General features: G+C 36.6%; 1 protein-coding gene across 10 annotated transcripts in view; it reads left to right on the plus strand.

Annotated features, from left to right (window-relative positions):
* Nucleotides 1-13,035, plus strand: part of NFIX (nuclear factor I X) — a 280,610-nt gene that overhangs the window by 215,466 nt on the left and 52,109 nt on the right. For all 10 annotated transcript variants that reach the window (XM_058168384.1, XM_058168379.1, XM_058168380.1 and 7 more), the window contains 2 exons: nucleotides 6,278-6,340; nucleotides 7,395-7,469. In XM_058168384.1, the coding sequence (XP_058024367.1) occupies nucleotides 6,278-6,340; nucleotides 7,395-7,469 (138 nt within the window). The remainder of the gene's footprint in view (nucleotides 1-6,277; nucleotides 6,341-7,394; nucleotides 7,470-13,035) is intronic.

The following is a 13,035-nucleotide window of genomic DNA, read 5'->3' on the forward strand; positions in this document are numbered from 1 at the left end:
TTTTAATTTGCTGCTATTTATTGATGTTGGTTTTAGATTATTTCTTAGCATTAATGCAAGCAGTTATGATGCATGAATCTGACCAAATGCATCAGGGTTCTCTAAGTGCATTTTCCCTTTTATTTTTTCTATCTGTCTCCTTCAGCTGGCTATCAGCTGTGGCAGAATTTTTAAACTAGAAAGAAAAATAAAAGTCATGATATATTAATTCTGAAGCAAGCCCCTCATGCTTAAGAATTTATCTTCCATCTATCCCTGGGCTAAGCAAAACCATACTCCTCTGTCCGTGTGTCAGTTGCTTGCTGCCGGCATTATGGGAGCGCACTTAGCCGCCAGCACTAAAATGGCTGCCAAGTTTTAAAATGGCTGCCAACAGTTGCAAGGCCGGAAGGGAACAGTGTGCCTTAGCCAACTGTAGAAAAGAAGGAAAAAGAGAAGGGGGGGGGTAAGGGGAGGAGAGAACTAACTCTGAAATATTTCCTCATGCTTCCCCAGCTGTTGCAGAGCAAGAGACATATTTCCTTTCTTCTTCTTTCTTTTATTTGACGCTGATAAAGGTAACCTTGTACGGCACGGTTGATGTAGCTAACCTGAGTTCTGCAACTAGTGACCTATACTAAATTAGGACAAGCACCATGAAACAGGTGGTCCTAAAGCACAGTTGTGTAGAGCTGAAACATTTATGATAGCCAATGATTTGAAAACTTCCTTCTAGCATTTTATTTCAGATGTTCTTTTTCTTCTAAGGGATTTGTGGAAATTGATGCTTTTATTAGGGCTACCATACCTGGGCTGCAGAAATCCAGAAAACTACTAAATAATAGGAAAGAGTCACAAGTTGTCTCTGGCTCTTTGCTGCGATCTAGTGGTCACCTGGATTTTGACAGTTCCATTACGGCACTTCTAATTTTTATCCAGGACACTCAAAAGTTTGGTTAGATCTTGTACAGAACATATTTCACAGACTCTGCCAAGTGACTCTATGAGTCTTGTCCTCCATTTGGATTGAAATATGACCTATATTTTAACATTCTACTTTCAGAAAAACGCATTTTTTTATTAAGCAAGAGACTTTATCTTTCCAATTAGCAAAGGAAGTGATTCCATTCTGAATTCTAGGAGGAAGTACTTGTTTGGTATAGACGTTCTCTCTATTCTTTAGCATAGAATTCCTTCAAGATATTGTGTAGAAGAGGGGGTTTTGGCATGTTCAAAATAGTGCCAAAATAGTTTTTCTCCAAGTGGATATGACAGGAAGTTGGAAGGGTAAGAAGAATTAGGGAAATAGATCCATACCTCCTGATTTTGAATTAATTTTTTTAAGATAACTATAGTTTTCATGCATTAAAATCCTTGATAGACATGAAATGTTGTAAAATATTGCTTATATAGTAATTTATATTAATTATTTTGAATATATTGCCTATTTCTGAATTTCAGTCCCGCATCCTGATATATTACATAAGCATCTTCAAATTATTTTTCCTACTTTAAAAATATAGGCAAGCATTATTGAACCCCAAAAAGGACATGTATACAAATACTCCAGGCAAATCAGTACCTCTGTTTAAAACCACCGACAAAGGACATAATATATCGTTAAGATAATTAATGGCTACCATTAGCGGTATCCCTCCGTTCATCTGCAAATCCATTTTTAAGCTATCAAAATGATACATTTTACTAATACGTTTTATAGTTTCATTTTTCTCTGTAAATGTTTTATTTGTTCTCATCTAAATATCCCAATATCAAAGTTTAGATGATCTCATGAATTCTAATGTTAATGGGCTTAAAAGTTCTGACTCCCTACTTTCCCCACATCATGCAGAACACTATGATCCCCTCCTACATAACTACACATAGAGATCATTTGTGTTATTTGGGATAAGAAGACCCAAATATTAAAACTTTTTCTCATAAGGTGCAAGTAGTCCTCAATTTTGCAACTATTTATACTGTGGATGCAAAGCAAATCACTGTGGTCATTAACCTACTCACATGATTGTTAAGCAAATCACATGGTCATTAAGTGAATTCAGCTTTTTCAATGAATGTTTTTTGCCAGAAACTGACAAAAATAGTTGTCAGTCATGATCATGTGACCACAGGATGCTGCAACTAGTCAAATGTAAGCTGGTTACCAAGCAACCAAACCAATCACATGACCATGGGTGGTATGGTGGTTTTAACTGCAAGTACAGGTCATAAAGCATTTTTTTCAAGGCCATCATAACTTTGAATCATCATTAAAGAAGTGGACGTAAGTTGAGGACTAATTGCTCCATCCTGTTAATTATTTTGGTTGTTTTTCTGGCATTTCTTTTCAGTTCAGTGACACAACTTAATATTGTACACAATATTTTGAGTATGCACATGCATAGAATTGTGCAAAGTCATTGTTAGGATTCTGTCTTTATCAGAAAATTATTTCTAATCTTTCCAATCCTATGTACCATTTTTTTATGTAGTATCAATATATTCCATATATATATATAGTATTCAAAGTATTTCTTAAACTTTGTGATGCTTACCAGAATCATAAAAGATTGCTTGGTAATATTTGTCCATGTAACACAGAAGTCATGTTGATTGATTAATTGTTCTTATTGTCAGGAAATTTCTCCTTAGTTCTATGCTGGATCTCTCTTTGATAAGTTTCCATCTGTTACTTCTTGTCCTGCCTTCATGTTCTTTGGAGAATAGGTTGACTCCCTCTTCTTCGTGACACCACCTTAGATATTGAAAGACTGCTATCATGTCACTCCTTGCCCTTTTCTTCATTAGACTAAATTAGACTATTGCTAACATAGTGTAAGCTGCCCTGAGTCTTCGGAGAAGGGCGGGATATAAATTTAAATAAATAAATAAATAAAATAAAAATAAATATAGTTTAGATATAGGCATTCATACCACATGTTTATTATAGTCTTCCAAATTTAACACATTAATGTGCTTGTGGGATATTTCAGCAGAGGTGCATAGGGTTGGACAAGCACTGTTCAGTGTTCAGGATCTTTTCAGGTCTGAGTGTTATTAGATGATAATACTTCAGGAAGAGCCATATTTAAGCCATAATATTGAGGAACTGTATGTAACTAAAGGAGAAGCTGCTAAAGGTTTTATGAGTGCAGAATCAGGAATCTCTTCAATGTGGCAAAAGTAGCAAAGGAAGCTGGAGGAAATAATGGAGTTGCTTCTATATTTGCAAGCGATTATTCTGAGAGCACAGAGGTAATCCTTTTTCTTCTGCAGTTAGAGGGGATATACAGCATTCAGCTGTCTGCCATTGTTTTGTAGAATAAAACATTAACTTTTTCTTCAAGCTACTCCGAATAATCAAGATTTTCTTCTAGCCAAACTTGTAACTGAACCTGGCTGGGATTGTGGTGAGAATCTCTTCAGAGAACAAACTGCTGAGATAGTATGAAAAGGAAGAAAAGGTAGCATAACCAAATTGTTCTTTAAATTGGATTTTCCTCCCCCTCCCTTTTACTTAATTAATGCAGGCCTGCTATTAAAGGAATGAGTTTGCTACCGTCACATACAGGCTGGCTTTATGCCTAGGCATTGTGGCTTATTCACAAAATCATGATTTTAAAAAGACCATTAGACAGAATGAAGTGACTGCTTCAAACCAAAGATGTTGGGAGACATGGTGCCAGTTCTCTATTCCACTTTCAACTCTTATCTCCTAAATTCTCAGATGTTTACATTGGGAAGCACACAACCTGGCAGGGAGGAGAGGTCAAGCACAGAGCTAGCCTAGAATCACCAGGCAACTACAAAAGTGCTAGGTCCAAACCAATATGAAGTTCCTTGGAGCCTTATCTAATTGTTCCCAGGAGTAGGCTACCAGACTGGGGAAATTCCTGCATTATAGTAGCACTTGAACATAATAAAGTAGTTATTACGCACATGCACAATCAACAAAACAGTAGTAAACTAGTTCAGATTTCACCACTGGGATATTATAAAAGGACAGGCGAAATATCACTCATTTTTTTATTTATATCTTTTAACATAAGATCATTGTTTGAACAAAAATATATTGTTCCGTATGGTTTATAATAAATAAAGCAAAATGTCATATCTGTTAAGCTTTTCTGTTATTTTCAATGGAAGTAAAAATAACATCAATAATTATATGTATGTCCTATATGTGTATGGGAGAAGATTCCTTCTTGACTCCTGTATTGTAATCGGCAATGGGTTGCCCCCAGTTCAGATCGGTTCTTGCAAACCGGTAGTAAAACCAGGGGCAGGCTCCGCCCACCCACCCAGATGTCATCATAGACAATCTGTGCATGCGCAGAAGCTTCTGCGCATGCGTAAAAGGTCAGTGTGCGCGCACGATCCCGTTGCTAACCAGTAGTAAGAGTAAGTAGAACCCAGTCCTGATTATAATCCTGTAAAATATGAAATAAAGAATTGTCTGCTACATCTCTGTATTTCATAACAGCATGTCAGGAATTTGTGTTTAATAATGGCAATCAAATATTTCCCAAATTATTTATTTGGGAAATACTCAGGAAAATTCTGGAAAAGATAATCAAGCAACAAATTAAGAGGATCTAGAAATGAATGAAGTGACTTCAGATGTCAGCATGGGTTTTCTGAAAACAACATGAGAGACAAACCTTACTGCCTGCTTTGATAAAGTAACTAAATTAGTGGATCAGGGAAACACTGTGGATATAATATACTTAAGACTTCAATAAAGAACTTGATAAAATAGATCACAATCTTCTTGGTAAGATAGAACAATGTAGGAGAGACAATAGCAGCACTGTATGGGTTCTAACCTAGCAGTTTCGAAAGCACGTAAAAATGCAAGTAGAAAAAATAGGGACCACCTTTGGTGGGAAGGTAACAGCGTTCCATGTGCCTTTGGCGTTGAGTCATGCCGGCCACATGACCATAGAGAGTTCTTCGGACAGTGCTGGCTCTTTGGCTTTGAAACGGAGATGAGCACTGCCCCCTAAAGTCGGCAACGACTAGCACGTATGTGCGAGGGGAATCTTTATCTTTACCTTATGGATTCTTAGTTGGCTGACCAACTGCACTCAGCGTGTGGTCCTCCATGGAACTACATCCACATGGAGGAAAGCATGCAGTGGGGTACTTCAAGGTTCTGTAGTATGCCCAGTGCTTCATCGTCTTCATAAGTGATCTAGATGAGGGGATAAAAGGGCAGCTCACCAAATATTCAGACTACACTAGGTTGGGGGAAATTGTTAACACTTAGGAGGATAGACTCAAGATTCAAGAGTCACAGACTCAAATATTGGGCTCTAGCTAACAAGATGCAGTTCGCTAGTGAGAAAAGTAAGGTCCTGCATTGAAGCAAGAAAAGTCAAAGGAATAGTTATAGAATAAGTGGTACCTGGCTCAACAGTAGTAGTTGTGAGAGGGATCTAAGTGTCCTAGTGGATCACCACTTAAATATGAGCCAGTAGTGTGCTGCAGCTTCCAAAAAACGTCAGTACAATCCTAGGCTGTATGAAGAGAGGGATAGACCAAGATTACAAGAAGTGATAACGCTACTTTAGCTTTCACAAGTGAGGTGAACCTGGAATACTGTATCCAATTCTGATCACAATTTACACTCAAAAAAAGATGCTGAGACCCTAAAAAGAACACAAGAGAAGAGCAACAACATAATAAGGGATCTGCAGGATAAATCATACAAGGAACAGTTAAGGAAACAGTTGAGGAAACTATGCCTAGTCTAAGGAAAAGATGAATTAGAGGTGACATGATAGCTTTCTTACGGTGCATGAGAGGCTGCCACAGAAAGGTGGGGGTTGACTTATTCTCCAAAGTACCTGAGGGTAGGAGAAGAAGCAATGGGTGGAAACTCATTGAAGAGATATCCAACCCTGAACAAAAGAGAAGCTTTTTGACAATGAAAGTAATTAACCAATGGAACAGCTTGCCTCCTGAAGGTGTGGCTGCATCATTGTTGGAGGTTTTCTAGAAAGGATTGGACAATCATTTGACCGGGGTGGTATAAAGTCTCCTGCCATGGGCAGGGAATTGGACTAAAAGACCTCCAAGGTATCTTCCAGTCCTGTGATTCTAAAATTCTAAGTAAAGTGAAGGAAAACTGAAATAGTTTATAAATTTTAGAGCAGTTCTTTTCATTCATTCAGTATGAGAATAGCAAAGTAGGTGATGCTGAAAAGCAGGGCCCAACATTGTCAACCACATGCCTTTGATTCTTAGTTCTAACAATATATTGATGACAGGTTCTTTTTTTCCTTGTGTGTATTAGAATCCGGACAATCAGACAATTCAAACCAGCAAGGAGATGCGGACATTAAACCACTGCCCAATGGTAAGTGAATCACTGCTCAACATTCTGCTCCAAGTTGGATTCCATGCTCAGCATTCTTATATTCCATTTTGAACTTCATTGAAGCCCTTTTCCACCCTTTCCTGCCAATATCTGTTTCTGCACCCAGCTGAAGATGAGGATGTTGAAGACTACTTCAGCTTCGATCACAACAATACAAGAGCAAACAATAGATTTAAACTCAATGTTAACCGCTTCAATCTTGATTGCAGAAAATATGACTTCTGTAACAGAGTTATTAATACTTGGAACACACTACCTTACTCTGTGGTCTCTTCTCAAAATCCCCAAAGCTTTAACCAAAAACTCTCTACTATTGACCTCACCTCATTCCTAAGAGGTCTATAAGGGGTGTGCATAAGAGCACAAGCGTGCCTACCGTTCCTGTCCTATTGTTTCCTTCATTATATCCAATTAATATAGTTATTACATATTTATGCTCATATATATGCAAATTTTATGGGGTTTTTAAGGTATAAATGTTTTAATTTGGCCATACCTATAATAAGTTTTTTAATTATTGTTTTATCTGTATATTGTCATTGTTTTATTGTGGCTGTGAACCGCCCTGTGTCCTTTGGGAGAAGGGCGGTATAAAAATCCAATAAATACTAAATACTAATACTAAATATATATTATATAGTTATTTTCATGCTTATGCTTATATATACTGTTGTGACAAAAATAAATAAATAAAAAATAAAAATAGAGAATGATCTGGAGTCACAGAACTTTGTAGATTGATATGGAATTCTTGAGAAATAAATGTAGGGGCAAGCAAGGTAGGATTCATAATCTTAGAGTAGGAATAAATATGCAGATTTGAAATAATGAACTAGGCTTGAATTAAAACTGAAAGAGAAGGAGGAAGAATGGGATTCAAAGATACAATTCATAAAAGAGACAAAAGATAGATAGCAATTTCTTTTTATCCAGCCACAGTATAGCAAGCCATCCCAGTCTCCAATTGCTATAGCCTCTCATATTCTACTCCATCCTCATGACCCAGTCTGTGTCTGACTTTTTTTCTTTGCAGGGCATTTGACCTTCCAGGACTGTTTTGTGACATCAGGCGTTTGGAATGTTACCGAGCTGGTGAGAGTGTCACAAAGTAAGTTAAGGCAACTGAAACTGCAGGTTTGGTGTGGTGATTTTAAGGTGATGAGACTCCAGGATGCATGTATCTTCTCTGGGGCATCTTCTTGGGTTGTAAAATTGCTGAGAACAAGATAGTGAGAGCTGTGATTATGGCTGTACTGGCTTTCAAATGCTTCTAATGAAATAGGTGTGTGTATATTTAGACATATTTAGACAGATGTCTTCCAAATACATACACCTTGCAAGGAACTCTGAATCCATTAGCATTTATCTTAGAATTATTACTGGTCTCTCCCTCCTATCACTTAGTACATTAATAAATAGTACATTTTGAACAAAAAAGGAACTTCCTCACTTGTCAAGGAATTGGTGTGAACATGGAGGCTCTTTTCAGTTACTTTTAGACAAAACTTTTACAGGGTAGGAGGGACATCTAGATTGTCATTTTCCTACATTTTCCCTTTTTTTTCTGTTAGAGAGCAAAGGATGGAATAATTGCACAGTGAACATTTATTGAAAGATACTTGGAAAATTTGCAAAGTCTTCTCTTCCATGAAATGATTTCTTTTTCTCTGTGATCTAACATGAATATTAAAATTACTTTCTGACAGAAAGGTACAAGATATTCATATATGTAGAATCAGTAGAGGTGGATGCTTCAGTACAAATGGCAACTGCATGCTGACCCACTGCACTGAGAGCAATGAACTGAATCAGCCCTACCACTTACAGGGGTGTCAAACTGACAGCCTGGAGGCTGGATGCATCATGTGCAGGCCATGCCCACCTCAGCTCAGCGAATGGGAAAAATGTCACAAAATGTCACGTGACGGCAACATGACGCCACGAATTTGACACCCATGATATATTAGCAATCAATTGTTCCTAAGAATTTGTTTGTAGACTACCTTTCTCAGCAAAGAATGCTGAGTGATATAAGCTTAACTAACTGCAGGAAAGTTACTTCAAATAAAAGGAAAGCTTTGTACCCAGAGAAAGAGTTCAGGAAATTTTATCTTTGCTGTACTGCACATAATTCTTCAGTTGATCCATCTAAAATTCTAATTTGATGGGTCTAACTCTAAGTATTCAGACTCCAGACCAGTACTTGCTGACTATATTTTCAATGGCAGAGTAAGATCCCCAAAATGATATATTTAAATAGTCTTTGCTTTTTTTTATGAAGATATCTCTAGGTACTTGGAAGTCATGCTCTGTTTTATTTTCTAACACTTCTTAAACGTGTTTATGTGTGTGTTTTTTCTTGAATTTATATAACTGAGAAAGTAAATTCCAGCCTTCAGTGCAAGGATTCTCTTTTCCTATTGCTTCTGATGGTTTCTGGAGATTGTGAGGGCCACAATGGATACATTAATGATGCAGGGTGGAGGACATACCTTTTACATAAGCACGGTCCAAACTCTATATTTTCCTGTTTCTTGTATGTTGGTTTGGTTTGGTGTGATGGCAGAACTGTTGGGGAGTTAAGCCTATTTTATGGCTTGCAGCATAGCTTCTTGTTTTTCACAACCTCAAACTGACATAAGACATTATATAAATTTTTAGTAATTATGGTCAGAGAGTCATGTCTGCCATTGCCAAATCCTATTCCTCTCTTACCGTATACTTTCTGGGCAATAATATATATTGGTACAGAGTCCTGTTAGAGAAACTCTGATCTCTTTATGCAAGGAAGCCCCACTACTTCTGTGCAAAGGAGAAATTTGTTTTAAAATCATCTGAAATCTTCTCAGATCTCTTGGTTTAGTCTGTTTCTCTTTCTTCTCAGGCCGAGCAATAGGCCACATTAGGGAAAAGTTTCATGATATCTCCAATCTCTCTGCTTCTACAGAATCTCTGTTAGGATACCTCAGATGTTGCCTAAGTCTGGATCCATATTTCAGTTTGAAGAAGAAACCTCCTTTTTTTGGCTTCGCTTGTTCTGCAAGCCAACTATTGTCAGTTACCACCTGAGTTTTCTGACTTTGTTAGCCTTAGGCCTGTACATAGATATTCATTTGCTGTTATTTATACTATTTCTATTTCCCCTTTTGCTTTAATATGCATTCTAATCTTTTTTAATGAGCTAATCAATTTCCTGTTAGAATTTGTTTGCTAATTTCTTCCAAAATAAATAATTTAAACACTTGGCTTCTTCCCTCTTTTGTTCTCTCTTTTTCTCTATGTGTGTAATTACTTACTATTTTTGAAGAGTCTGCATTATTGAGTAAATTTAAATGCAATGTTGCCAATGTTAAGACATCTGAACATTTATGATCATAATGTGGACTAAAAGATATGAGCACATAAAATAATCATAATCAGTTATTTAATTTACTGTGATATTTCCACCACAATTAAGATTCATTTTCTGTGGAGGCACCAAACTGATTTTTTTGTCATCTCTATTGATGGGTAAAGTTCACAAGAAAGGCACAGCATAGGAATTGGCAAAAATCAGCAATGGTTGTACCCAATCCCAATCACTAGGAAGTGCTTCCTTGAATTTTATCTTCCTGTTTTTGAGAACAAAACTGAAATATATAAATGGCATGTAGATAGCTCTCCCATTATATTTTAATTGAAATACTGCATTCTATAGTTATGAAATGGAAGCTTAGATGTTAGCAGAAATTTCTTTACTCAATTAGATGTGTCCATTCCTTAAGAATGTAGATTTGTCTAGTAATAAAATGCTTTCATTTCACCACATATGTATTATTGCCATATGCTCTACTTTAGAAAAGTATTCAGAAATAATAATTGACCCAGAATACTGTAGCTTCTGGAACTGCACCTATGGGACAGGTGACTTCCCAACTGAAACAGTTGTACTGTCTAAAGCCCTAAAAGGTTTGAGACCTGGATATTTGAAGACCTGCCATATGATGCCTAATGTAAATCATATAAATTACTAGAAGAAGAAATAAAGGGTCTAGAAGCAACTCTAGCCATTCTGAAACTCAGTAAACAAAGTGAGAATCCCCAACCCAACAAGACTACATTAAAATTAAACACAATAGGAAGCAAACAACTTCTTTAAAAATGACCCCATATATGAACAAAAAGAAGAAAATGAATATACCCAAATTGAACACAATAGGGTTCAATTGTGTTCTCTAAACAGTTTCCCCCCAAAATGACTCTATTTATGAAGCTAAAGTACAAGACCAATGGAAATATGTCACTTTTAGAAGTAAACAGCAATCAAGAGTAAAGCTCTTACTATGTACCCTAGCCCACTCCAGTGAAGTCCCTTTGGAACTGAACAATTGCTTTCATAGCCTCCCTCTGGAACAAAAAACAAAACAAAAACACAGTCATCAATAATTTCTAAAAATGAGATACAACCCAGCATTTCTATGACAGGAAGAATAGTATCCAAGACTTCCATAGGGGAGAAAAGTGAATATTAGTGATAGGAGATTCAATTCTTTGGGGAATAGAAACTATAGTCTACAGACTGAATAGTCAGTCTAGGGAGGTATGTTGTTTCCCTGGAGCAAAAATCAAAGATGTAACTGATAACCTTACTAAAATAATCAACCTCATGGATTACTACTCCTTCGGCATGTGAGGACCAATGACACAACAACGAATCTAAAAACAAAACAGATTACAAACAGCTAGGGAAGAAAGTTAAAGAATTAGGAGTTCAAGTAGTGTTTTCATCTATACTTCTAACAAAAGGCCAACATCCAATAATGGAGCAAAGGATTTTAGAAATGAACCATTGGCTTAAAAACTGGTGTCATTGAGAACTTCGGTTTCCTTGACCATGGTCTACATTACCTACATGAAGTGCCACTGGCAAGGGATGGAGTGAATCTCACAAGAACTGGAAAGAATATATTTGGAAAGGGCTTGTCAGAAGGGTTTTAAACTAAAATTGGAGGGGGGCAATCTTGTAGTTTGATTAGAACCTAATCAATTAGAACCTAATTCCAAGCAAAAACCAGCAGATAACCAATTATGTAAAGAGGTAGGGAGTAAAGGGAAAGAAGAAAAGGAAGAAAAGGAAAAACACAATGAAGTAGAGAGTGATGGAAAGAATGGAAAATCCAGATACAAAGTAGGAGATATAAGAAATATACTTAAGACCCATAAAGGACTCAAATATCTATACACGAATGTTCCAAGTTTAGGGAACAAATAGGGTGAACTGGAAGTACTAGTACTTGAAGTATTAGAAAGTAAATATATAGTTGCCGTTACTGAAACATGGTGGGATGAAACTCATGATTGGAATGTACTGATGGAAGGATACCAACTATTCAAAAGAAACAGACCTAACAAAAGAGGATGTGGAGTTGCATTATATATAAAAGATCACTACATTTCTACAGAAATCCAAGGATGAAAACCTCCTAGAATCCATATGGGTCAATATAAAAGGAAAAAAGAATGACATTGCTATAGGTGTATATTACAGGCCACCCAACCAAGCAGAAGAAACAGCTGAACTTTTTGCTAAACAATTAACAAATATATTTAGAAAATATACTATAGTAGTAATGGAAGATTTTAACTACCCTGATACCAACTGGGAGACAAACTCTGCAGCAAGTGGGAGATCAATCATATTCCTAAGCAACCTAGCTGACAACTTTGTCATCCAAAAGGTAGAGGAGGGAACTAGAGGAAAAGCTATACTGGACCTAATTCTTACTAATAGAAAAGAAGTGATAGGGGGAGTTGAAGTTGCTGGAACTTTGGGCAAGAGTGGTCACATTATATTGGAATTAAATATAATGTAAGCATAAGCAGTAGAACATATTCTACTGTATCTTAAAGTGTCTTAAACTTTAAAAGAGCTGATTTTAACAAACTAATAGGGAGCCTAATAAAAATTCCATGGAAGAAACTCTGAAAAATATGACCATAAAAGCCCAGTCCCGCACAATACCACTGAAAAAGAAAAACAAGAAATCCAAGAAAAAAACAGCCTTGTTGCACAAAGATTTCTCTGAAAAACTGAAAGACAAAAAGGACAAGTACAAAAAAATGGAAACAGGGACACATAACTAAGGCAGAGTATCAACAGATAGCCCAAATCTGCAAAGATGAGGTCAGGAAAGCAAAGGCTCAGAATGAACAAAGACTTGCAACAAAAGTCCAAGATAATAAAAAAGTTTCTTTCAACATTTAAATAAGAAAAAAGTCAAGGAAACAGTAGGCCAATTTAAGAGAAAATGACAAGGAAGTAACAGGCAGCAGAGATAAGAACTGCTTAACTCATTCTTTGCATAAGTCTTCACACAAAAAGAAACTATGGCCCAACCTACCAAAAACGTAACTGTAAAAGACAGACTAGAAATAAAAATTAAAATAAACAAGAAAATGGTTAGAGAACATCAATCTGATCTTGATGAATATAAATCATTGGGACCTGAGGGATTACTGTATTTTTTGGAGTATAAGATGCACTTCCCCCCCAAAAAAGTTAAATTTACAGATGACAATAAGCTGGCAGGTATACCCAACACCCCAGAAGACAAGCTCAGGATCCAAAAAGATCTTGACAGACTTGAACAACGGGCCCTATCCAACAAAATAAAATTTAATGTGGAGGAAAAAAA

Source organism: Ahaetulla prasina, chromosome 2 (genome assembly GCF_028640845.1).
Source record: "Ahaetulla prasina isolate Xishuangbanna chromosome 2, ASM2864084v1, whole genome shotgun sequence".
Taxonomy (NCBI): domain Eukaryota; kingdom Metazoa; phylum Chordata; class Lepidosauria; order Squamata; family Colubridae; genus Ahaetulla; species Ahaetulla prasina.